At 47.2% G+C, this 27,473-nt stretch overlaps 1 protein-coding gene across 1 annotated transcript in view; it reads left to right on the top strand.

The window, feature by feature from the left end:
* The window catches only part of stx8 (syntaxin 8), a 39,096-nt gene that overhangs the window by 4,157 nt on the left and 7,466 nt on the right, over positions 1 to 27,473 (top strand). The window contains exons 5-7 of the mRNA XM_030352238.1: positions 2,296 to 2,438; positions 3,324 to 3,416; positions 26,370 to 26,471. Coding sequence (XP_030208098.1) covers positions 2,296 to 2,438; positions 3,324 to 3,416; positions 26,370 to 26,471 — 338 coding nt within the window. The remainder of the gene's footprint in view (positions 1 to 2,295; positions 2,439 to 3,323; positions 3,417 to 26,369; positions 26,472 to 27,473) is intronic.

The following is a 27,473-nucleotide window of genomic DNA, read 5'->3' as shown; positions in this document are numbered from 1 at the left end:
GTCACATAGGAAGTGGCCGGGTTCCAAGTGCTGGGTTAGTTATCAAACATGTCAGCAGGATCAGGGCCGGTGCCGCTGCAGAGCAGGCCTACTGATGGTATCGGTTCTGGCCCGCACCGTCCAAACAGCAGCACCGCAAAGTCTCTGTTTCCAGACCCTTATCGTACCACTTAAAGATGATTGTTGATACCAAGGCCCAAGTTAAATGAATTGCTCAGAAATGCGATCCATGCTCTTGTGCTCGGGCCTAAGGGGAAAGTTTAGCTCGACTAAATATGGAGTTTGTGCGCTTCTGTCACGTTCAGCAGTTGCATTCGTTGGTCTTCTTTGAAATGTGAACGGGTCAAAAGTATCCACGAGAGACGATGTAGCATATCGCCACTTAAAGGATTTTATTTTGACAGGAAAACCACAACATGGACTCTCGCTTGCCTCGGTTTAATCACTTCCTGAGTCACACAGGGGTCTCCTTGTGGCTCTGTTCATGTCTCCTGGATTCCACCAGAAAATCTGTTGCTCTTAATAGATACGTTCGAATCCTTTCTCACACTGAGACCCCTGGACTACTCACCACAAATCAGCCCCGGGACCCCCAGACACAGCTTTAAGCCATTATCAAAGAAAGGGGCTGTAAAAACCTGTGTTAAGCGAAACACAACAGAGCCCTCTGGTGTGTTGCTATGTAGCAGAAAGAGCCCATAGCAACCTTACGGCATGTGTGCTAACGTGTACAGCGAACTCACTGAGTAAGCAACATTTATTTTGTGGCTTAACATGTTTTGAATTTTGTAGCAAATGAATCGATTTTTACAGCATTATCGCTATGACACTAAGCAGGTGCCCTGGCTGTGGAGCAGCCCGTAGGGAGGGGTTATGCCCTCACGTCTATGCTAAGAGAACCAATGAACCCGTATGCCTCGTTTCCACCGAGCGGTGCGCTACTGGTTGCGCGGCACAGTGCGGCTCTGTTTGCTTATATTGACGAACAGAGCAACGTTTCCGTTGCCCGCGGCCGGGCTGCGGAGCCTGCGGCGGGGCTGCCCGTGGCCGAGCCCGAGAGGAGGATTGACTTGATCTATAAATGAAGTCCCTCAATCTTTATTCGCTTAACACCATGACCAACATTCTGAAACACCATTAACATCCACATTTGCCTCAAACAATGTTAGGCTTTCAGCCCATGTAAATAGTTGTCAAATAATGTTCTTGTTCTTCTTTTAATTGTTTGTTTCTCTGACCGTTCTGTTTGATATAGTGGAAAGGATGATTCAGAGCATGATGCATTTTAAATGGCATGCATTTTTGTGTTTTTATTTTTCTTAAAACAATTGTAGATGAAAATAAACATAGCCAAATTACAACCAATAGCTTCAGTCATTGAGGGCAAAAATAGGCCCAATGATTTATTATTTAGTTTTACAAATCAAGAGTAGGCCTGATTCAATTTAATTGCATCCTTTCCTTCTGCCCTTGTAGTCCAAGACATGCTGCCCACCAGCTTTCAAAGTACAATGCTGCCACTGGTGGATTTGTATCAATTCACATAATTATCCCTCCCTGCTATTTTGTAGTTCACCAAAACACCCAGAAACAACTTGAGTCCCACATACTTATGCCACCATACGCCACTAACAGTGCAACCAGGCCAATGGCAACCAAGCGAGCAGTCCTTCCTCCCTCACTTTAAATACCACCAGCCGCCACTGATGTAGCTATATATATCCCTTGCATACTTTTATTATTGGGGCTACTTTTTCTACTTGATTGGATCTTGGCACCACCGACAACGTGTGTACTTTTACTGTGGAAGAACTGAAATCAGGGCAAGGAACAGGGCAAGCATCCATTACATGGGTTCTGTTCAGGTCAGAAATAAATATTCCCTTTCCTATTCTGCCTCTACGTGATTCACATTGGTAAACCGCACACACATACCCACATAGGAAATGGGGGGGCATACCAAGGGAAATCTAGACCCAAAGGGTTTATTTTTATTGAACTCAATCATCTCAGTTGTAGCTGCTCAGATAGATACAGGTCAGGACAGTGAGGGGGCTAAACCCCCACAGTAGATGCCTTACCCCCTTCCTTCCCCTTTTATCACATTTCAAATCTAAATTCACAGTTTGTTGCTTTGAACAGAAGCCTAACGAAAGGACTATTATGCCATGCACTGTTCTGTCCCTCATTCGTGTGTTTGTGCCAAGGGGTTTGTTGAAGCAGGAGAGCGGATGTGCAGAGGAGCGTTCGGCCTTACATCTGAACACGGTAATAACATTAGCCCACGTCTCGCAGGACGACGCTCATGTCCGGAGCAGGGGGCGCTGGTGGCGGCGGCGGAGGAGGAGCGGTCAACCCGTGGCTGGTCAACGAATCGGAGGAGACCAGGGGCCTGAGCTTCGGGGAGATCAAGCAGCAGCAGCACAGCATCATGGAAGGTAAGTCGGAGCCAGCTCCACCTCACCGTCGGGACACCGTCGGTATCTCTCCATTACGGCTCTTGTTATTGTCAGTCTGCTTTGGGAGAGTCCTGTTAAGATGGGGAAACCAAACCGCACAGCGTCCCTCTCCCCGTTCCCAGTGGGGTTACTGGGGCTGTCGCTGGGTCATGGTGAACCTGAACCTGTGGTAACACTGGATTCCTGTGGTTGTCCGTGACAAGGGCCAAATGTTGGTTCTAGTTCCTTTGTTTATGTTCTTCTCTCTGTTATGACATTGTCTTGTGTGTGTAGATTCTGACTAGAACAGTTTGCTATTTAAATTGACATTTGGTCTGATAGGGACACGGGTGTCTCATTCGATTCACCTGATCTCTATGTTCTCCACTTGTATTGTACTTTCCTACACCGTTCTGCCAGTGGTTCTTTCTCCACCTGGCCCCAGGATCAGTTGGAATAACAGAGCTTAAATGACGTCCATGTGGCCCACTGTCCACTCAGCTGGTGTACTGAGGCCCTGTCAATCCAGATGCTGCCCCCTGTGGAATGCCCTGCACTCTTAATTATCCCCATCCTGCAATTGGCTCATTTAAAAGGAATGGCCGTCTCTCAGCGGTTTCTGTGATCTCTATGGCTGTGTACCGAGTACATTCCTGTGCACATAGGTGTATTACTACATTGGTCGCTGATTTTTGTTTTTCTCTTTTCTGTGTCTTTCTTTATTCCTTTGTCTCTGTCTGTCAATCTCTGTCTTTCTGTGTGTGTGTGTGTGTGTGTGTGTGTGTGTGTGTGTGTGTGTCTGTCTTGATAATGGGCTGTAGTGCAGATTCTCAGGGTTTCATGCTGTTGGTCACTCATCCGTCTTCTGGTCTTTTCTCTGTCCAGCCCAGGACGCTGGCCTGGACGCCCTGGCAGCGGTCATCAGCCGGCAGAAGATGATGGGCCGGGAGATAGGCAATGAGCTGGAGGAGCAGAATGGTACGCAACAGTATGTGTATGTGTGTGTGTGTGTGCATGTGTGTCCTTACAACTACGAGTGTCAAGAATTCCAGATACGCTGAACATTACATCGTCCTGCAGCGGAACGACCTATGCATTCTCCAAGTCTGGGAGAATGTGTCAGACACGCATACACACTCACGCTCACACACACGCAAACAGAGACGCACACACGCATAATCAACCATCACCATAGTAGAAATACGAGACACAATCTATAGGTTGTGTGTGCACGTGTCCATTGCTGATCTGGAGAAGGCGCATCGGAGTTCACGCCATAACTCTGTGAGAGCCCCCCCCCGTTGCTTTAATGCCTGGCGCAGAGCCCTCCAGAGTGAGCTGCTTTGGAACCAGATCTGGGCTAAGCTAATGGTACATTGGAGTTATTCCTGGCTAAATGCTTCTCATCAGCCCATAAATAACGCCAGCGCCCTCTCTACAGGCCGGGCCGGGCTCAATATATCACTCCACATTGATGTTCCTTTTGGTGTTCTGTTTTCCCTCTCCCCTTAGACAGGTGGTACCTGAGACACTGGAGGTTCTGGGGGGGATCGTCTGTCAGCCACACAACAATGAGATACTTTAATGGGTCACTACCAGGACGCTCTAGACGATCAATAGGCCACGCTCCGGGTCACACACAGATAGCTGAAGGGGGTTCACAGATAGCTGACGTTTGCCAGTGACATGTCGAGACTGCGCGTTTCAGTGTTTCAGCTGTCACTCGCTCCACCCTCCTCTTTCACAGCCATTATCCTAGCTTGTTGGCAGCGTAGGCAGAGTGGTTTATGTGCTAAGTCGTTGTCTGCACACCGATAGGATTACCGCGTCTCTCTCACACACAGACACGTAGCGTCGTGAGCAAAGAGTTGCTAAATTCCATACATGAGCTTTGACGCGGTGTGTAAAACAGAGAGCAGCTGCGGCGGTCGATAAGGAAGGATATACATGTTGCCTAAGACATTTCTGGAAATAGTGGAATCTTTGCTGCCGTGTCGGGAAGCATGATGCGGTTGCACACATGCTGACCCGACACGAGTTCAGTCCTGCTGGTATCTGTTTGCATTGTTGCGTTGTGATTTTCGTTGGATTGCCATGACACAGGTGTATCTGTGCATGTTCTATTCAAGAGACGCAAAGCAGTTGGTAAAATGGGATAGCTTAGCTATCTCACTGATCCGTACAGGTAGGCTGTGGAATTTGGGGATTGAAACCAGGGCCTTTCAGTGTGGATTTTAACACCCTTGCTATAGCCATATTCTTTTGCATGAAGACTTTTTAAAAGTGTTGAGTGTTTGTCACCAAAGTTGAAAAACACAAGTTATCATTCTAAAAGCTTTTGGATGATATTCCTACATATTTTTTTGTCAGCCTTTTCAACAAAATGCTGCAACACCGCTGTCCTATAGTCTTTTAAACCAACCATACAATTATTTAAAAAAACGACGGAGCTGTGAGTATAATTATTATTCATAATTAATGTTATTTTCTTTATGAAAACACCACCGTTGATTGACTGAACAATGGGAATTTGGTCAAACGGGTGCGTATTCTAACAACCAATCGACCAACCGACCAGATCTTGAAAGCCTTGAGGGTCAGTGGGTCCCCTAGTTCCTGCTTACTGGTCGTGTTCTTTCTGGTAGTGATTGGCTATCAGGCCGAATTCCACTTTTCTTTCCTAGGCCTAAAGTGAAACCAGTGGTACTTCCTGTGAAGAAAAGCTAAGGAAAGCCAAACCCTGTACAGCTGAGGTCCTCCATCTGGAGAGGGGAGGCCAGAGGTCTCAGATTTAGGTCTTTATTCACTCCCAACGGAGTCATTACTGGTGGGTTCTTTTGTTTAGTTTTATTATTATTATGTTGACTGTACGAGGACCTGTGAAATATCCATTGAAGTGGGATGAATTGAAGCGGTCAATCTGAAAATCAATCATCCATCTGGAGTTTAGTCAGACACCTACAGCTCAGACAGCTGTGACTCACACTGTATTTCCCCCAGTCTTGACCTGGGAGCAAAAGGCGTTGCAATATCCTGTAATATGCTTTCCGTGCAGATGTGCCCAAACAAATGCAGAAGGAGACAAAGTTGTATAATCCATTGACCTTGGAGGGGATACAAAGAATTTCCTTTTGCTGGGAAGGAATGCCAGATGTTTTGTTGATTTTTCTTAGCACTGATTTATCTCTCAAAGAGTGACTCTGTGTCAAGAGAGGGTTGGAAATAAAGAGGGAGAGAGACCGCGGGTGTTGTTTTAGCCTGCTCTCCTATTTCCTATTGAACTACAACTGCTTTGTCGTCTCACTGCTCTAACTCTACTCTGCGTCAGTGTTTCCAATAACATGAAAGTGAACGCCGAACTGTAATTGAGAATGGGATCTGCTGTGCTGAAACCACAGGGCAAATGTCTCAGCCGCTCACAGATAAGCACCATGTCCCCTTACAGTGCACCTGACATTGATAGGAAACCTGGGTTTCTGGACATCTCCTTTGAGTGTGTAGTGAGTGTACAAGCTCCATGTGTTGAAACCGAAACCGTGCAAAATCTTTTAAGAGCCATTACACCATTCCACTCGCATTCTAAAAAAGCAATCACAGTAAATTATATTATATTATCGAATACTTTTGGTGTACTCCGAAAGTTAGTGAGTCCCTAGAGCTGAAGAGCAGAGGTGGTGGAGCAAGTGTCACAGGAATTTCCTTGTCGAACAAACCCCAAATGTCACAGCATTTGCCGGATCTCTTTCCAAATGTACAGCAAGGCTCAAGGTGCATGAGGCCCGCTGAAACCTGGCAATGAATCACTGGGCCCGCAGTGTTCCGTCCCTCTGCTGGGTTTCTTCAACTTCAACTTCTCCTCCTTCTCCCTCTTCCATGGCCCTGAGAAGCTCATCTGTGTGTGATAGAACTGATTTAATGATAGGAGCTGCGGTGGATTCTAGGGTTCTCCTAGGCCTCCGAATGGAGTTTCAGGACTGTAAAATCAAACCCTGCCTAAAGTCATAGTTTCAGTGCACCTCAGAGGTTTGAGTGGTCTTACGGCTCATTATATGTCCCCCTAGTGAAGGAAACAGTGGGGGTAAATATGTGTCCAAATATACCAAAGGACACATATTTGTTCTTATGTTTTAGGAATTCATATGAACTACTACTCCCAGATTTAAACTCACCAAATTAAAATTGATTGAACACCTTTGATACTTTATTATTTTTTTGTTGGATGTATTGTTTAATATTTATATATTTTTCCTGTGTGTGGCGCAAACATCTGTATAGGTGGACAAATCCTTGTTCAGGAAGAAAAGTTCTGTCATTATTGTACTGAAAACACTCAGCAGGCTACATTCAGTCTACAACCTCTGATTATTTGCAATGGAGAAAAAGCATAACATGCCATTTTGATGTTTTCCATCAGTGTACTTGTACTTATATTACCTGTGTCATTGCTTTGGACAATTTTGTAGGTGCTGCATTTCTTGCTTGTATTAAATGACAAAATCGACAAGGTAAAAAGTAACAGGATAGTTTAATGCTTTGGAGGGGGCAGCGGGAAATGGATTCAAGTTTTGGAGCTCGGGCGAAAAGCCGGGCTCTCGTCGTTGTCTCTAAATAATTGGCGTGTCACCTTGGCGATGAGCCTTTCAGACATTTAGGGTTTGTATTCTGTTCCCCTCATGATTACTGTGCTGCAGCGATGTGTTTCCCTATAAATAGACTAAGCTCTCGGTGGGTCCTCTCAGACACAGGCCGTGACTCACGCAAAGGGAGGTTGTAGTCATGTCCTTTTCAGGTAACAATCCATGGCCAGGTCAACCGAGACCCATGACCCTCCCCTCAGGGGAGTTGAACCCAAAGCCCTCATCCAGGCCTTGACTGGTGCAAAAAAAGTCAGTTTGAAGGAAAAATACTGTACAACTTGGAGTATTCTTTGAGACTTTAAAAGTGCAGTGTTCAAAACGTTGCGGGATCTAGTGAAACAGACTTTGGCGAAATTAAATATGATATTCATAATTTTTAGATACTGTATAATGTCATGAAAATCATGAGAATCATTGTGTTTTTGTTACCTTAGAATGAGCCCTTATTCTAAGGTGTTCATAGAAGAGTGGGTCCTCTTCTATGAGTCCCCCATGTTTCTACAGTAGCCCAGAACAGCCAAACCGAGAGAGAGAGGAAGCATTTAAAGGAAAAACAACAACATAATTTTGTAATATCTACTGTCGGCTCAAAGAGCAGTACAGGCCAACTTAGATTATTCTACATTGTTTGAAAGGGAGGGGATAGGGGTGGCTGTTCAGTTGTGCAGTTCATACTGCAGCTTTAAAATCTGCCGTATAAATTGTAGAATTCCTCCCGGGGCAGATATTCTCTCTTACATCCTACTGGCCAGGTTAAACTGAACAACTGGGCTGTTCACTTTTTTATGAGCTGGGCTATCGTAACTTTAAGTCATATATTTAAGATTATGTGACCAAAAAGTGGTCTTATTTCCATCTCCAAATTCAGTGTAGCAGAAAATGTCCCAGTGCCCACTAAGTAAAGCTGAAAACTTCAGAGAAGTTTTCCCCCTCAGAGCTCCACAATGTTTGACTTCATTAGTGTTGATGTTCCTGAGATTGGGGCCTTGAACGATGAGATCAGCCTACAGTGTGGCTTTGGTTTTTGAGTGACAATCATAAAACAAAACGTTAGCCTTAAGCATTTGCTAAGAGCTTGAGTTTGAAAGCAATGTGTATGTACAGACACGCACCCTCTAGTAATCCATTTCTGAACGGCTCCGTGTCTGCCTATCTCCAGCGTCTAGTTAAATTCTTGAGACTGGGCGTAATGGAGTCAGGCCAATCAAATGCATGGATGATGAGTTCATCCGTTTTCCATCCACTCTCGTGCTGCTTGATGTTATTTCGGCAACACGAGTTTCCAGCTTAGCTAACCTTGGCCTTCAGAGTTCACCACGCACAAACCTTCCGTTTCTTCTGTATCTCCTCTCCCAGCCTTCAGAGATAGCTTATGTTCACACATGTCTCTTTTTTCAATGTCCGGTCCTGTTTTCTCTGCATAATATAACTTCTTTGGCTTTGAGATTTGAATCAAACTCTTCTCTTTCCCCCTCATGTCGTCGCAGATCATCCAGCTTGTGAGCAAGATGTGTTAAATTTCAAGTTTGTTGCTTTTACACCCTTAAGGGAGATGAGCCCCGTTCTCAATCAGGTCTTGTTTTAATTGAAAACACTTCTACATCATCCAGTCGTCTGGATTGTTTTGTAGGTGGGGCCAGCCCTTAAGCCACTCAGTAACCCTGCCTCCCTCGTCTAAGTTGTCTGGGTTAATCATCAGGTAAACCGAGGGTCGTTTCTCTGCTAGATCACCCACCAGGCCAAGGGAATAAAGAAAGGCAACGACTGTGTAATGGGCTCTTTGATTTCCAGCTAATAATAAGGTCCTTGATTCCGCTGTTGTGCAGAAGAGCTTGGGGGGGGGGGGGGGGGGGGACCGAACATGCTGCTCGGTTCTACAGACTTCTCGGTAGGTAAATAAACCGCTGTAATGATGGACGCCTCCCCCCCCCCCCCCCCCAAGTGCCATCCTTACAGGGGGTTTATTTACAAGGCGGCTTGTGGTGAAACGGCGGTAGATTGTTTTACTCTTTGTTTGATTCGCTCGGCCGGGCAACAAGGGGCGGCCGGCGGGGCGCTGGGCTCTCCAGGAGGCGTGGACGTGCGGGGCTGAGATGTGATGGCCGTAAGAGCGTTGTCATCGGAGGAACGTCAGGCGTGCAATGAGCCGTGAACGAGAGCGGCGTCTTGTGTGACTCGGTGATTTATTTATCGAGGACTGTGAGTCAGGGAGCGTTTAGCTCACACGCGTGCCCAACTCTACCGCTCTGTTCTTTGTATGATCTTAATGAATTGTTGCAGAGAGAAATAATGATGTATGATTATTCCATGCCTCCTATACCGGCCTACATTTTGTGTTTAATTAGCATGAATTATTACTCTGTGTGCCCGTATTTGGTTACTTCCTGCGAGCTAATCGGATTTTCACAGTTAAGCGATGATTATGTTTAACATTCATGTTAATGTTTACAGTCCTCTAGGAGAAAGATTTTGTTGCTTTGTTGCATGACTCAGACGAACACCCGACTGCGGAGGTGAAGTGCTCCTTGGGTCAGGCAGGCGAGAACAGTGGCTGATGGACTGATTTCAGACCAGCTCCTATACACTAGCACCAGCCCTGCCGTGTGTAGTCCTACTCACGGACTGGATTTACTAAATTGTCTCTAAGAAACGGGATCCTACAAAGTAAGCTTTTCTTTGCTAACTCCACACCTTAACAGGAGAGGGGGTCTTTGGAGCCAGCCCAGCCCTGAGTAGATGTGGTGGCCCTATGGAGTACAGCTCTGTGGAGCTAGAGCAAGCCATTGGTAAAAGCAGTAGCTCAGCGCTGGAATGACAATAATGTGAGTGAAAGGCGAGGGGATTGCTCTCGTCGCGCGGTGCCTACTCTCTGTGGCCCCGCAACCCTCCAGAGCTGAGCCATCAATCATGAGCTCTCAGTCTCACCCCCGCACTCCCCATCTATCTATCCCGGCATCCATCTTTGTCTGTGGCCTGGATAGTTGTCACGCAGTCCCAAGTGGTGAAGAAGACTGGGGGCGGGGAGGGGGTGGTGGGTGGGGGGGTCCAACAATGACACGAGCGACTGGGGTCACCGCTGGTGACTGGCCTGTGATGAATGGTCCTGTGTCGGCACCGCCAAGAAATTAGCATGTTCAGGCTCTAAACAAAACCATGTGAAGGTGGTTTCATCAATCACTTCCTACCAAGGTTCCCTCACCAGCCACGGCTCGGCCCAACGTCTGGATCGCTTTGTTGTCTTGGATCTAACTTTTACTTTTGTTTTTGTATATGATATAAATGAGCGTGCACGTATCAGATCGGTTTCAGGGGGGAGGAGCGCTCGTAGAGCCGTGAGCGTTGCGATCTGGGTTACTGTGCCAAACAGAGGGCAAGTGTTGCCATGGTTTCCAGGACTGATTGTAGATTATGAAGTGGCCTTTTCTTTTCGATGTCAATCTGCTTTTTTTTGCGAAGGGTCGCCCTCAACCTGGCGACTGGTGTTGGATGTTGAGGTCTTAAGGCGCTGAACATGTGGGTCTCCGTGGACCCAGCGTGCCTGTCCTGGGTTCCTATGAAGAGGGCCATGCGCAACAATGAGGTCTAAATGTTTCCTCATGCTGCCTCGCCGGCTGGGTGGCTGGAGGCCAGCGGGTCATTCTCCCGTCACACTCGCATGTTATTTAGTGACAATGGAGAGAAAGTGGTCATACCTGGCAATGATTAAGGGGTGCCCATATGTTAGGAACATCAGGCCTGCTCTGGGATGCAGTCATTGCCGGTGTAGCACATTTCTGGACTGCCAAACACATTGCATTAAGGCATGTTGGCCGCACTGTGAGGCATCACAAGTTGTACAACGTTTTCATAGCCTTTGCTATTCAATAGTTCTCGAATGCGGGGAAACACAATTCCAGGAATATGGTAATTCCTTTTCTGCATTTAGTGAGACTTGTTCCCATCGAGTATACATGTGATCGTGAATTAGTTTTGCAAATATTAAAATAATTTAATGTACAGTGACGTGTTGTTTTCACGAAAAGCATATTTTTCAAAAATTGAGCATTAACGATTTTGAATGTTTTCCTCTAGTGAAACTAGAAGTGAAAGTTCTTTCGACATTAACATATCCGTTTAATTGATAGATTCAGTGACGCATGTGTTCGGGAGTAAAGCGCATTCATATAGGACAATCCCTGACATGAGGAAGCCAAACAATTCTGCGAAAAAAAGCTGTGTGGTTATTATGTCAACTGTGGCTACCTGTTCAGCAAAGCAAAACAGAAGCAGAGACATTGGCAATGTTGAAAACACATGTAGGTCACATGCCACGTTTGCAATGGATTTACTCCTACTTTTAATGCCACCAGTGATATAATCAGTTTTAAAGGCTATGAGTGCTGGCACATTAATTACTAAATTGATGATCTTAGTGAGGTCATTTGTTGGTGAATTTCACTGAGATGACAGACTAAACACAGGCTGTTTGGCAACACACAAATGGAATGGGTTTCATAATTCGGTCGTTAACGAGAACGGACCGCATCGGGCTGGCCCCGTTACTGTTGCCTCACGCCAACATGAAATCGCTCAAGTACACCGTGAGTGTTGGAAACACTGGTTTCCAAAATCGCATTTCTAATCTTGATGTGTAATATCCCCCCCTGCACCTCAGCTTAAATTACTATGAGTCAGCGGCTTTTTCTGGAGGGACCAAGCTGTCCTGGGCCAATTTCAACCAAAAACAAACAACATCTCCCATCTGAATCGACCCGATTCAAAAAGTGCACAGATCATGAGGCGATGCTGATATGCTGAATGTCCTTCATCATTCTCAACCTCAGTTGAAGATAATCAGCTCCTCGTTCCGCCAATCACTAGCATCTTACCAGTGAAGCAGTTCAAACTCCATACTTGTCTGTAACTATTTATCATTGCTGATCCTCTCTCTCTTGCTCTGGCTCTGGCTCTCTGGCTCTCTTTTTCTCTCTCTCTCTCTTCCCCCCCCCCCATCTTTTGGTTGTCTCTCTCAATGTCTGCCATTTACTGCCTCCTCTGTCTTTTATTCATTTTGTTGTCAGATTATGCCGCTTTCCATCCGTCCTGCACGTGACACACACATGGCTGTTCAACACATTTACGAAGAACTTGACTAACTTCTACACATTAGTAGCTATATCACTAACACTCTGCTTCTAAATCAACGGATGAGTGACAGGGCGGTGTATGCATGGGCTTCTTGGGGACACAGGGAAATGCCTGTTTTGGGGTCTCTTTGTGCTATCTCTTTGACAATGTGAACACTAATCTCTTAAAATGGTCTCATTTGACATTAAAGGGGCTGAGCTGGCATTAATGGTTGTAAAGCACCACGCTCGCAACAAATTCAGCAGAACGTCTGTCTTGAATCATGATGCTAGTGCCAGCCAGACCAAATGATGATTCTTCCTTCAGCAGTCGGCACATAATATGTTATGATTGATGCTGTGGCTGCGTTATTATGCTGCCCTCACTCTAAACATTACTTTTGAAGTCTCCTTCGAGCAATTCTCATCGCTTAAAGCAATCTGAAAGCCTTGATGGGACAAAATAAAGTTGAGCTAATTGGGAATAGTATATGATTTTCTTCCACAAAATCTTTCTAACATACTGATGTTGGTGTGTGTGTGTGTGTGTGTGTGTGTGTGTGTGTGTGTGTGTGTGTGTGTGTGTGTGTGTGTGTGTGTGTGTGTGTGTGTGTGTGTGTGTGTGTGTGTGTGTGTGTGTGTGGTGCTCCCATGCCACCGCTTGCTCTTTTCGAGGAGAGCAGCCCAACCTGTGTGGTGTTTCCTCTGCAGTTTATTAGTAAACCGCTTTGCTGTACTACAGAGTGCTTTTGACACTTTCTCAGTGAGGAAGAGCTGGGCCCCACGTGTGGCTGGACGGAGAGGGCAGGAGCAAGGCTTTCTCCTGGCTCGTCCCCGTCCCGTTGGGCTCCACGTTCCCACCTTGGACCGCACCGCCGTCGGCCCCAGCAGGTTCTCTTTTTTTTCTGTTCTGGCAGAGGCACGTGACAGCGGGAACAAATCTCCGGCGTTGTTTATTTAATTGCTAACCGCTCCAGGTTTGGACGCTGCGTTCAAACGCTGGCACGGCCGGGGCGCCCCGCTCGCCCTGGCGCTCCTCCCTGCCCAGGGTGAGCCCCGGTCAGCCCGCGTAATGAGTGGAAGGACTTAGTCCTGCTCCTCCTCCTCCATCTCCTCCTCCTCCTCTCCTGCCTCGGGCCAGCACGTGGTTCCTATTGGAGCCCGGCACCTTCTTCTGACGGGCATTTAAGAAGTGTGTAATGTTCGGTGCATGTTGGTGTCGGCGCACTTCAATGCTTATGCAGCTTCAGATGCCTGCTATTGGTGTGTGTGTGTGTGTGTGTGTGTGTGTGTGTGTGTGTGTGTGTGTGTGTGTGTGTGTGTGTGTGTGTGTGTGTGTGTGTGTGTGTGTGTGTGTGTGTGTGTGTGTGTGTGTGTGCGCGCCATCCCACATGTGCGGCAGATGTTCTCAGGAGGTTGTGATTGGCTCCTACCACCGGTTCATCCCAGCATGGTGGCCAACAGGCAGAGAGGGAATCAGGTTTGGCTTGAACAACGCATGCCTGTGCACACACGCAGGCGGTGAGGGATGCTGGAGCGGGGTACCTCGCCCGTTCAGGTGCATCATGTGACGGAGTGAGGAAAGCATGCAAGGCTTGTTTGTCTCTTTGCTTTGACGTGGGAGGGCAAGGGGAACTGAGCGGACAGAGAGTGTAACTCCCTTTAAAACGTTAAAGGTAGTAAAGATGGAAGGATGTTTGGTTAGAAAAAGGATTAAAGTAACCAGTGTAAAAAGTGTTATTCTGTGAGTGGCAAATGACTGAGTGGTAAAATCACTGACAAATGGTCCCAATGAATTGACACTAGTGACTCGTGCGCAGCTGCTGATCACAGCGGACGCAGGAGAAGGATCCAGGATGGCCAGTTTGTGGACTCTGAGAGGGACGTGTCAAATCGAGGCGCGTGTTTAATATTGTGTTATTAAAGTGTTATTGCAACCAATGTTAAACATTGTGTGCGATAATGATGACACTGATGTAGTCAGATGAGCGAGCCCAGCTGCAGACAGCCTGGGACGTGAGGTTTGATCTGAGGTATGGTTCAGACGTAATCAACGCTGAAGCGAAGGGGAGGTGTCGGTCCTCAGCGCAAAGCGAGCTGCCATCCCCTCGCTCGTTTCCTCGTGTTTTGTGTTATTGTTCCTGGTGACTCATCCGTCTAGTTACAGATCTCGTAAAAAATAACAAAATGAACAAGGAGAGCCAAATCCCTATCGGGTTTTGTCCCAACAGGTGACGACACCGAACAGTTGCCGAGGGTAACCCTAGACTCCCCGAAAGACCCGGGCAGACTCTTGTCCTGTAAACACACTTTTTGTCCTATTTTTTTTAACACACAATAAAACTCACAATACACCAACAACAACTGTGTCACAGGTCGGACGCGCTCCATGAACAAGCCGTGGGCAGAGATGGTCGGGCTTTTGTGAGTGGTTCATTTGATACAGGCGCTGTGTGCTCCGAAGGTGGACATTTCAGACCATACTGCACCCACCACCCAACAAAGGTGTGGGTCCCCAAGTTGCCTCTCCCAACACCCCAATCCTTCACAACGCTTCTCCAACAAATGAAACGAGCTCTTTTTATATTTCATGTAAAATGTTGATTTTTTTAATGCGTTTCAAGTGCGGCTCAGACTTTATCCTTATGTACACACGTACTCACAGACGAACACATTAGACAGGGTGAAGAAGGAGAGAAGGAGAGAAGGGTTTTGATCTGTTATCAAATCTTTTCCATCTGTTACAGCGCTTGGCTTAATAGAACACATACCTCCTGGTTGTGTTTTCAGTCTCTATTGTTCCATGTCTCGGTCCGCTAGTTCTGTTAAACTTCCACTTCCGCTCTATCCAATGTTTCTCTGCTTCACAGAGAGAGCGATGCATGTTTCATAAAAGACTGAAGCATGATCGATTTTTTGTTTTTGACAATGGGACTCGATTTGTGTCATGTTCCCTTTTCATATATCATTTATTTTGGTGATGGCAAAGATATTCAAATATATAGAAATTTGAAATTGCCAAACCAGGAAATCTTATATCAAGCTTAGCACCCAATCTAAATCGCATTGTTCCCCAGTCCCAAAAAGATATGGTTTGTGTGTATTATTATAGGAAAAGCAGTCAAAAATGATGATGGAATTAGCCTGCTATTACAGACAACCAAACAATTATTGATAGCGTTTATAAGACAGTTATAGTACCACCACCACGCATCTCTGCAGAGAGTTTAAAGGTCCAGATTACAGAGACAATGCATTGTGCCAAGCCCCTTCTCCTCCCTGTAGGTCCACTGTGTGGCCAATAGTGGGCGGTAGAGGAAACATGAGCTTACATTATCCCCAAGCGTTACGGTCTTCACACCTACCAATTAGTGTGTCTCTCTCTCTCTCTCTCTCTCTCTCTCTCTCTCTCTCTCTCTCTCTCTCTCTCTCTCTCTCTCTCTCTCTCTCTCTCTCTCTCTCTCTCTCTCTCTCTCTCCTCTCCCCCCCCCCCCCCCCCCCCCCTTTGGGATAGCCTACTTCTGACCCTGCGGGAGCATCATATGACTTCATGAAGCTCAATTTGTTAAACCTCTGTGATGGGTCTTTTTTCCATTTTCCTCTTCTCCATCTGTTTCTTCAGCAGTAGGTCTGAATTAAACAGACTTGGCGGTGTCCGAAGTAATGTCGCGTTGAATATAAAATGGTTAGATAAATTAAACTTTTTTCCCATTGGATATTCTACTCCTCACTTTGCTGTTGAGATATTGAGATATGCTGCTGGTCGTCCAAACCCCCTAGCTATCCTGTACTTGAATAACGAATTACATATTTGTGTTATCCACTGTTAAATATTGGTAATTCATTTATCCTAGATAGTCCAAAATGTTCTACCTGCCTTTTAACAGTTCTGAATCTTTGGGCTACAAACGTTAAAAACATCAGGAGGAGAGGGGCGCGGCACAATGCATTGTCTCTTTAATCTGGATCTTTAAACTCTCTGCAGAGATGCGTGGTAGTGGTACTATAACTGTCTTATAAACGCTATCAATAAACGCTATCACTTGTTTCCTTGACAACGCAACAACAATATGCTTAAAGCGTTGTGGAATAATATTACAGTATCAGCTGATCAAGTCATTAATAACACAATCATGTTATCGATGAAAGTTACTAACATCTAATCATTGACAGTACCTGTGATATAAGCACAGGTACTGTAACGGGAAACTGTGGTGTGGTCCTTGCTTCTACCCATTGACCTGAATGTCACTCACACCGTGCTATGTGGTGTTTTTACGTCAGGAATGGGGCTGTTTGTTTGTTTGTTTAACGCCCTTCAGAACGCCCAGAGATCCCATAGCTTAGCCTTGGCTCACTGCTCTCTCATTGGCTGGATGTTTTCCTTTTCAGTCTTATTACCAGCCCGAAAGAATATTCTGGCCTCCTTTGCACAACACATTATCCACCGTTTCCTTATGAAAAGCACATTAACCCAGTTCCACATCATTCTTTTGCGTACACTTTTTTTTAATGGTAAAAAGGCCTGAACAACAGAGTGCATACCATACAATAACCTAAAGTATTGGTAATGCTTTTCAGTATGCCGTCATCAAGTTGGATGACACTTCAGTCTTTTATATTCCAGCTATTTACGTAGCGGGCTGCCAGTGTTACAATGGTCTAGGTGTCCACGCAGCTGTTTTAAGGTCCCCATAAACCTGCATGGAAGAAACACGCTCTCCCGCAGGGTTCAAAGAGGACTCCAACCGGGCCGGCCTGACGTCCAATCAGCCGCCTCTTATCGTTGTTATTCGTATTGTTAAACCTGCTGATAGGCTCCCAGCCCGCCGGAGGTGTCACCCCAGCCGTCAAGACTTTGAACTCCGTGGCCATCTGAAAGCACTCTGCGCGTGCACGGCCGCGTGCACTCCCGGAGCACGGGACGCTCCACGGCCCCGTCCCGTGATTCATCATAAAGTCAGCTCCCGGGACGGCGCGTCATCGCTCCCCACCTTATCTCAACTAGTTTCCATCCCGCTGGCGGGGCGGGGCCGCCGCCGCCGGGACGCGGGACCCGGGGCCCGGCCCGGCGGGGTCCGCCTCGGCTGATCGATAGCAGCTGGCCGACGGGGTTTTTCCTCCCCGTCGTCCGGTATGGAGAACGTCTCCATCTCAGGACGAGGTTGTCATAGCGATGACTCCTCTCCAGTCTAGCACACTTCGTCGAGCATCTGCCGGAAGCACGTCACATCCGGGAAGTGTGTGTTGTGTCTGTGCGTGTGTGTTTATGAGAAAGTGAGTTTATGTATTTTTTTTGTGTCGAGTGTGTGTCTGCACGCACATGAGTGTAATGTGCGTTCTGGCATGGAGATCAAAGTCCCGCTGCTTGTAGCCAGCCAGTGTATTGCCAGGAAGCCTCAGCCTCCCCTACTGGAATGTGTGGTTCTTGGGCTCAGGTTTGTTCAATGACAACAGGGTTGCTCAGGTGGTGGGAAATCAGCTGTGTTTTTAATGTTTTTATTCATTCATAAAATCTGCACCACTTGAAAATGTTTTCCGAAAGCCATTGCAGGCACAACCATACCGCTATGCGAATAAGTGATCAATTGGTTTGGCTTGTGTTTCAAAGAATTCAGGTTTAAACGTAGACCCAGGACCTGCATTCACCTGTTGAGCGATGTTTGACACCTTCTCCACAGTGCGTCGTTCGTTTATGCACCCCAATAAAATCACACAAGTATAGAAAATAATAATGTGCTGTCAAATCTAGGTGTTGAGACTTCCAAGTGGTGTATTGAGCATAGAAACCGTAAAAAACATTGGCCAGCAGCCACAACGAGTCATAGATTGTAGCAAAGCCATTTTTATGTGATATACTTTTAATGTAATCAGTGTGTCAGTGCCTCCCTCCTGGGTGTCCCTCTGTATGAGAGCAGGGTGGTGGTGAGATGGTGCATGGCCTGTCGTGCCAGCGACAGGGTGGTCTCCCTGCCACCACCACCAACCCCACCACCACCACCACCACCACCACCACCACCACCACCAACCCCACCACCACCACCACCACCTAATGCTGGCACCCTGATGCTCATCACGGGCGTATTGTTCGGCACCACCTGGCCATAAAGAGAAGGAGTTGGGGAGGGGCTGGAGGGGGTTGTTGGGGGGGGTGTATGTGTGTGTATTTAGGTCGGTGGGTGGAGTAAGGGGTGTGGTGGTGCCATAAGGAAGTCTAGTAACGTAATGGAGAGCGAGAGGGAGTTATGGAGGTTGATGGATTATTAGAGTGGGGGCGGGGGTGTTAATCATTCATCGTGCCACTGTGAAACTCTTGTTGAGTTAGTGCATGCAGTTACCGCATCCAGACGGTGGTAATCATCAGGGCAAGGTGGATCTAAAAGCAGTCAGTTGCATGCAGGCCCGTATGCGACACAAGCGTGTAAGCGAACCGGGTGGAAATCATATTTCTTTCCCAAAACAGCTCATGCTTTGCTTGTCATTCAACAGCAGAATTTGTCATTTATGAATGGCTCGCGGTGGACGCCTAGGCACGCCTAGACGCAGGCGAACACCACCGACCCGAGACCACTGCCTGTTGACTAGCAGGGAACACATGGACAAAGACCTCTGCACGGCTGATGTGGTGTTTGGTTTGTGTTAGACTCCCCTCAATGGATGTGACTCACTGTGTGTTTGTGTGTGTGTGTGTGTGTGTGAGTGTGTCGTGTTTGCTGTTTTGGTTCCCGCCTGTCCATGGCAGCACGCGTCACCGGGGCTGTAGTCATGCACTGCCACTGCCCCTGCAGAGGCCCACGCTTCCTCAAATCCCTGTGTGGTTTATTATCTGGTCCTGACCTCAGCTCCACAGGGCTACTGTATCCCCCCCACACAGCACTAGTTGTGCTGCAGTGTTTTTGGTCTACAAAGGGCTGGGGCCGGAATGAAGCACTCCCTTTAACCCTCTCTCGTCCAGTGCCGAACCCGCAGCTCACTACAATATAAAGCCCTTTCAGTCCGTTTCTGTGCACTTGTGGGCTTATAGAATATTCCCAGCGCAAGCCATCCGCCTGCTGCCCCTGTGGACCACATATGGTACATAAGGAAAGTCTGTGTTTGTGAAAAAGAAAACAACTTGTGGGCCTCTGAGTAAAAATCTTTCATTTTTTTGGACGTGAATTTATGAGGCCCGCTTTGATGTGCACTCGTTCAAATGAGCCCCGTCCAGAGACGGGGACATTCTTCATCCTTCTCCAGTGTCCAGCGTTTCTGATGATAGATCAGCACACATGGGTGGACCTGGGAGCCGTGGAGAGCACGGGGCCCTACACTCTCATCCAGGGTCTGTTCCCTGGATGTAATAGAGTAGTATATAATATATAAATTCATTGTGGCTATGCGTTAAGGAGAGCTCTGTGAAGAAGAGGTCACCCGGCGGGTCAGGGTAAACCCTGGGTCGGTGAGGACCGGCCCTCTGCTGTCGGTGATGAACCACCCGCCAGTCACAGTCGGCCTTCCTCTCACGCACCGCCGCCTTTCCCCTCGTGTTTGTTGGGCCTGGAGGAGAGAGTGTTGAGGGCCCTTGTCCGTCAAACTGGACAGGAGGGGGGGATTCATTGGGGCCAGGGGCTTTGGCGTCCAGCAGTGAAACTAATCTGTACACATGTGGCCGGCACATCAGAGAGAGAGAGAGGGATCCCAGATGCCGGGATGGGTACACACACACACACACACACACACACACACACACACACACACACACACACACACACACACACACACACATGCACAAAGTTACACAAAAAAACACACGCAAGCGCACTTATTGTCACACACGCAGACACACTTATTGTGACAAACACACACGCGTGCATATGCACAATGTTACACACACACGCACTTATTGTCACACACGCACACCGAACACACACACACACTTATTGTAACACATACACGATCGCACACAAACACACATGCGTGCATATGCACAATGTAACACACACACACACACACACACACACACACACACACACACACACACACACACACACACACACACACACACCGACCGAGAGAAGACAAACTTCATGAGAATTATCTCCACTGACTGAGGTTGTGATATAAATCACGTCAGCTCGTGACTGATGTGCGGATGATGTCTTGGCATGCGTACACACATGCATGTGCTAGGCTATCAATTGTTCTGCCCTCCCCACAAGGGAGATCACTTTGAACTGACGGAGAAGAAGAAATTTGTCAATAGTTCAGATTGCCGTTCTCCATGTTTTAACAAACAATCGAAACAGACTGGGAATGGAAAAAACCTGTTCCCGCCTTCCCCACTGGACTGTAAGAAGCCTCAAGCTCCTTGTGGGGTTAGGGTTGGGGTGCGTTTGTTGCGGAGGATCGGGGGGGTGAATAAGTGGTCTTTAGAAGGAGGGGCCGTGACTTGGCGGAGTATACAGCTCTCTGGTACGCTAAGACATCACTCCAACATTTCTTCACCTGCTAGCAGGCGTCGATAAGTCGGGATTTAGCCCCGCAGCCGGGTTTAGGACACGGCAGTGCGTGTGAGTGACATGAGCGGTTAATAGACGGCTGCAGAGTGTGCTCACGGTTTCATCCTTTAAACAGTGTACATAGCCTCATGATTTGGTGATCCACAAGGATTTACCCTGGTTCCCCTCGTGCCCGTTCACACTCAGGACCGCATCGCTTTTTGGAGGGAAATCACAGCTTGACGCTTGTCATCTGGCACCAATAGCCTTCCATGTTCAGCGGCCACGGCCTTGGGTCGGCGCGTGAAGAGGCGGGGGGAACCTCACGGCGTGTTGTTTCCTTTGACACACACACACACACACACACACACACACACACACACACACACACACACACACACACACACAGGCGATTATTGTCAGACAGATGACGAGATGACACTGCACAATCTAATATCGACACAGGCCAAGCTCAAAGAGGTTAGCTATCCGTGGTCCCGGGGCGGTATTTAAACGCCAAAAGGAAGGCCATTACGTCGGGCCTAAACAGAGGGCTAGGTTTCCTCATGCTGGCACGTAGCAAGCGGCTTTGTATCTTCCTCTCCACCCTACGTCTTGTTAGGTATCCATTTGTTCTCGGACGATTTTTCCTTGCATTGTGTTTTTTCCTTCCTCCAAGCACACTTGGAGAAATAAATGGTTTTGTAAAAACCTTTTTGTGTCAGAGTTCTTTCCTTCTTTCTGACCTGGCAGCAGTGTGAGCGTTGGGCGGTGCTCACGTTATAGAGTGGTTAAACCTTGAGGTTTGGATCGACGGCCGCCACTAATGGTCACTCCCCGCAGACTCCTCTTGGGTGCGTTTGTTTACAATGATCGGCCAGGCGGCGGAGAGAGAAAAAAAAACAGGCCACAAAGTTGTCAGAAAATCGTCCAAGGCTGTGCAAGTTCTTGTAAATACCATAATTGCCCTGCTTTGAATCATCATGCTGAATGCCTCCCCGTGTGTGTGAGTGTGTGTTGGTGGTGGCGGGAGTGTGTGTGTGTGTGTGAGTGTATTTTGGTTGGCAACTTACTGCTAGCCTCTAAACACAGTCAGACAGTCACACCAGTGCCAATTGGTAACAGTTGTGGGAAGCACCCCCCCCTGCAGCACCACTGGGGACACTGGTGTGTTAATCTCTCTCTCTCTCTCTCTCTCTCTCTCTCTCTCTCTCTCTCTCTCTCTCTCTCTCTCTCTCTCTCTCTCTCTCTCTCTCTCTCTCTCTCTCCCCCCCCCTCCCTCCCTCCCTTCCCCCCAGCCCTAGAATAACACGTAGTTAATACTAAACAGAGATAACTACAGCAAAATAACACACATAGTTAATACTTTAGTAGAATAGCCCACACAGTTTATACTACAGCAGAATAACACACACACAGACTTAATATTAAAGCACAGAAACAAGAGTTAATACAGCAGAATAACAGAGTTAATTCTACATCAGAATAACACAAAGCACGTCCTGCTGCCGCTCTGTGGTTTCACTGTGCATACTGCTACACATATACACACACACACAGGCTAACACTTGCATACAAACATACATACATACACACAGACATTCTAATGCACACACAAATTCAGACAAACACATGCTCAGAAACACACATACATCCATCCGCACAAACACGATCGCACGCACGCACGCTGGCATTCGTGAAAGAGTTAGAGACGTACGCCCACTGCTGCATGGACGCACACGGAAATTCACAAAATCACGGCGAGTATCCATACAAACAGACCCCAAACCGCCGTTACTCCGTGGCCATGTATTCGCGTGAGTCAGCAGCGTCTCTGGCAGTTTGGAGCGGATGCAAATGCAGAGCGGAGCAATTTAAGAATTACTATTTAAACCATGCGACTGAACGCCGCTGCATTCCAGTCCTCTGCATCTGAGCCATGTCTTAGCTGTACGCTCTGCTCTAAGGCTGTGTGATATCATGTCTGGCTCCCTATGCTGCCGCTCTACGCCGTGTGGTCTATCGTGTGATGTAGCAGAAAGGACGTCAGTAGTTCACCCACTGCACACAAGCCCACTCAGTGTTTAATTAATCCTGTGATTGAAGCCTTGAGGAGCAACACGTTATCTAAGACTGCATGTTGTCCACTGGCCGTCGTGTACATTTGCTCCTCTGTCCTCGTTCCAAGAGGGCATCCTCGACACTTCTGATAGATGTTCTTTAGAGTTCAAATGGGTTGCTTTACTAATTCGAAGAAGCAATTGGCAGGTAACTAGATATGGCTGCAACAGATATGCCTGTATTTATTAAGGTCCAATTTTCTGGAATAATCCATATTGCAGTGAAATGGGGGGGGGTCATTCAAGTCATTCTAAAGACCAAGGATACACACTACACACCAAACGACGGCCCACCACACACACCTTTCTCCGTTACTCTTTCTACCTGAGGCACTGGTCTGAACCCGAGCGTTTCCCAGTGGTGCCAGTCACTGGGTGTAAATGGACTGACCTCGGCTGTGGGATGGTTGCGCACGGGGCCTTAGTGCGCTGGTCACAGGCCGATGTGACGGACCGGAGGCTGAAATGGCGTAGCTGTGTTGCAGACCGGAGACTCGCCAGGTGATCATCTCTATCCCATTGGTCGCTATGCTGTCCGGGCTGACCTGCGATTGCATAAAGCTAAACCTTTCTCAGTAAAAGGGGGGTCCGTCATAACACGAGAAGTAGTACAGCGTTCAGTGTGCTTCTGAAACTGAGGGCTGGTCGCAACATGTTATTTAGATGGGATTTTTCTTGCACAGATCAAAAACATGTCGTAATGGACAGCTGGATACATGGCTTATCAGATCGCCCGTACAGTACACAACGTGATGTCGATCTGGTAACCTAGTATAATTAAGCTGTTGTGGGTTTCACACACCCCATTTTTACCGTCGACGAGATGTTTGTCTGTGTCCAACCAGCGCAAACCACCTATTGGCCATTAGAGGAACTAGGTGGTAGTTCCTTCCGCTAGCGCTTCACAAACAGGCGGTCGTGGCTGGACTTCGCATTGACTTTAGGCCTCAACTCCACGGAGTAGCTGGACACCTGGGGATCCCTGATGTATACCCACTGTGTGTCTGTGGTTGGCCCGGTGTGTTTAATCGAGGCACCTGCTCAAGAATTTGAAACCGTCCATTATGAGTTTGTGATGGATTAATCTTTCCACTAGTGTCCAGCTTGTCAGTTGCAGGGCAGCGCGACGCCAATCGAAAGCAGAACAAATGATCAGTGTGTGACTCTGAGTTGGTGTGTGTGTGTGTGTGTGTGTGTGTTTGTGTGTGTGTGTGCGTGCCTGCGTTCACGCCGCTTCCTTCTCCCACGTTGCTGCTTCGGCGATGTACTCAGTGTAATAGCATTTTAAATAAACAGTGCTAGCCCGAAACAGGGCCGGCATTGTGATGTGGATGACAGACTGATCTCAGGCCGAGGCCAGCAGCTGTCTCCCATGGCAGCAGAGGGTAACAATAGGAAATTGGGAATTATGACGTTAGCGCCATGTCTCGTTAGCGAGTGCCGGGGGGGGAAGCTAGTCCACTCGCCCTGCGTGTGAAAGCAGTTAGCACATAGGCGTAGCGCGGTGGAGGGGCAGCGGTCACTGACTGCTCCTAGCAACACGCCGCTGACGGTTTAAGCGATGACACGTCCTTATCTCAGTGGCAGGAAGAAGTCGGCGCTCCGGCGGATCCCAGACTTCCTGTCGTGACCAGGACGACCGTCTCGGCCCCCCCCCTTTGCCCTGCCGGCAAACGGAAGAGTCGCTTCCTCCGCAGAATCGCTGCCTGATGAAGCCTGCGATGCTGATGATGTTGTGGATCTCTCGGGAGACTCTGATTCCCCTCCTCTCCCCCTGACACCACTTCCTCTCCCTGCCTCCAATTATCCACAGCGCTTAATCAGCCGCCCGTCAGCGTAGAGCCGGCCCCGCTGTCAGCCCGCTGATGGGCTTGCGTTCAGAGACGTGTTCTCTCCCCAGACTCCCCAGGCAGCGACCTGTTCTGGGGAGGGGAGCGGAACAAGACAAATGCCAGGGATGACCTCGGGACGACGAGCCCTGGGAATAGGCCGGTCTGACGTCGGCTTGTTCCAACAGGAGAGGAAAGAAGGCTCTCACAGCGTGATGAAAACATCCCTGAAGATTCCTCTGGTCACGGCGTGGCCAGTGAGAGGCCTCTCCCTCACTGAACAGAAGGGCTTGTTTGGGTTGGCGTACTGAGGTCCGTGTTGACTGTGGCTTCCTGTACCTGTTAAACAGTCATTCACACACTTTTTATACCAAAACCCCCCGTTTTTTGTCTCTTCTAGTGGTTTTATGTGGTGCCTGACTCACCCCCTCACTCACCCTCTGACCACGTCTCCTTTTTCCTTTTGGAGTGGCTGCCGTGCCTCTTTTTATTATTCTGGAAGGCTGCTGGACAGGACCAGTCAACAACTGCGCCACCAGGCTTGCAGATCGACAGACACAAATAACAAAGACTAAACGCTCAATTAAGTTGGGTTTCGTAATGTAGAACAACAACCCTAATATATAACAGAAGTAATGAGCCGTGCTGTTTTGACAGTTTTTTACTCTTGTGTATATTTCTTGCAGTGTGTGTCATATTGGGTGGGTGTTGTGCAAGTCTGTTCCTTTCTCCACATGCTTTCTTAACTAACACACACACACACACACACACACACACACACACACACACACACACACACACACACACACACACACACACACACACACACACACTCTTTGCTTTGTCAGTTTCTCTCGGTCACATATTACCTTTGAAAGATGATCACCCATTTAAGCCCATCAATGCTTTAATTTGTCTCGGGTTCCACTGTGATTCACAATGACGTTACATCTACCAACGTCCAACACAGGATGACTAATGAGAGTTGAAATAAGTCCTGTGGTTTGGATGCCAAGGCTCAAGACATCCCCAATCTGGAAAGAGCTCAGTAGTTATCGGTTCTGGAGTTGTCCTGTCGACACATCGGCTGCATATGACATTCCATAGGGCTGGGAGGCCTTATGGAAGTTCAACAACCACCCAAACTGAAGTTCCCTGCATCTCACAGAAACACACACACACACACACACACACACACACACACACACACACACATACACACATCACACATACACACAGAGTATATATATATATATATATATATATATATATATTCTCTCTCCCCCCCAATCCTACTCCCAATGAAGGACTCCCAGTCCCCAGTGTCTGGCCCTGATACTTTGGGGGTATTAAAAAGGAGCGTATGGGGACCTGATTAGATCCAGAATCAATGAGGAAGCGGTGAAACCATGTGAGCGCGAGATGAGTGTTTCCAGAGGGCCAGGCCCTATCTCTTGTGTGGCCGGCCGGCGCTTTTTTGAATCTGTTGTTCCCTGATGTAATTTCCTTTCAGAGGAAGCCTCTTCTCCGGTTTTTTATGCCCTCGCATATTGGGAGGTCTTTAATGTAATGAAAAGACAAGGAGTGTTTATTTATACAATCTGCGAGTTTAGGAAATGGCTGATAATCGCAAAAATGGCATTGTATAATTGAACATAACCTTGATGTGTGCCAACTAAATGATATTGATATATTGAAATTGATCTTTTGCGCTCTCTCTCTTTGTCTCTCTGTCTCTCTCTTTCTCTCTGTCTCTCTCCCAGAAATCATTGATGACCTCTCCCATTTGGTCGATAAGACTGACGACCGGATTCGCAATGAGACGCGGAGGGTGAAGCTGGTGGAGACCAAGTCTGCGTCCTGTGGTGAGCTATTGTCAGCAGACCTAGTGCTACCTGCATTGTATATGGCCAGAGTGTAGGTGATATTACCAGTATGAATGGTATAGCAGTTCTCAGCTGAACATCATTTCTAAAGAGAGTACTACAGAGACCAATTGGCAATGTCAGACAACAAGGTTGTAAATATGACTTAAGTGTGAGACACACATTTGAATGTATACAATTTGAACAATTAGATACAAATAGTTGACTACTCTTACACATTCAAGGTCCCTGGCATCAAAATCCACAGGAACACAGGTTTTATAATACATTTGTAATTTTGAGGATCAGAATCAGAATCAGAAAAGGTTTATTGCCAAATACATTTACACATATTAGGAATTTTTCTTGGTAGTCGTATTTGTTGCGCACGATCTTAACAAACAATAAACAGTAAACAATAAACAATAAGGAAGTATTGAATAATAAGTACTGAAAAAGATAAGAGTAAATAAAAAATAAAAATAAATAAATAGAGATACTATAAATAGAGGATAACCCCAATACAAACTGCCTTCCGAGATGCTCCCCTAAACACAAGATTTGAGGCAGTTATAAGTCCAGATTGTTAAAAGCTTATTGTGGTTTTACTATATTTAGCGTTGCCATCGTGGCTGGCATTGCGACTAGTGATCAAATTGATGCTGCATTAATTAATGACATTAAGCATACATGGTGACCAACATGTTATGCACCTTTTCATGATATGTTACAAACCAGACGTGACTTCTAATTTTTGCCGCAACCGTGAGCTAGGTTTAGCCAAACGAAGACACCCTGGCATTTCACCTCGCCTCCCTAACATTTCCGAATGAGAGAAAATGTCGAGATTGTTCATTCTACAGGGTTAATATTGTGCACAGATGATCACGCAGGTTCCCTTGAAAAATATTTTTGATAATTAACCATGAAAGATAACCAATGGCAATGACTATTTTTAAATAAAGTAAATAAATAAAACAGCAGCATCTAACATTACCGAGA

The sequence above is a fragment of the Gadus morhua genome, chromosome 3 (assembly GCF_902167405.1).
Source record: "Gadus morhua chromosome 3, gadMor3.0, whole genome shotgun sequence".
Lineage (NCBI taxonomy): Eukaryota > Metazoa > Chordata > Actinopteri > Gadiformes > Gadidae > Gadus > Gadus morhua.
The sequence above is the reverse complement of the archived record's forward strand: the minus strand, read 5'-3'. Positions and strand labels throughout refer to the sequence as shown.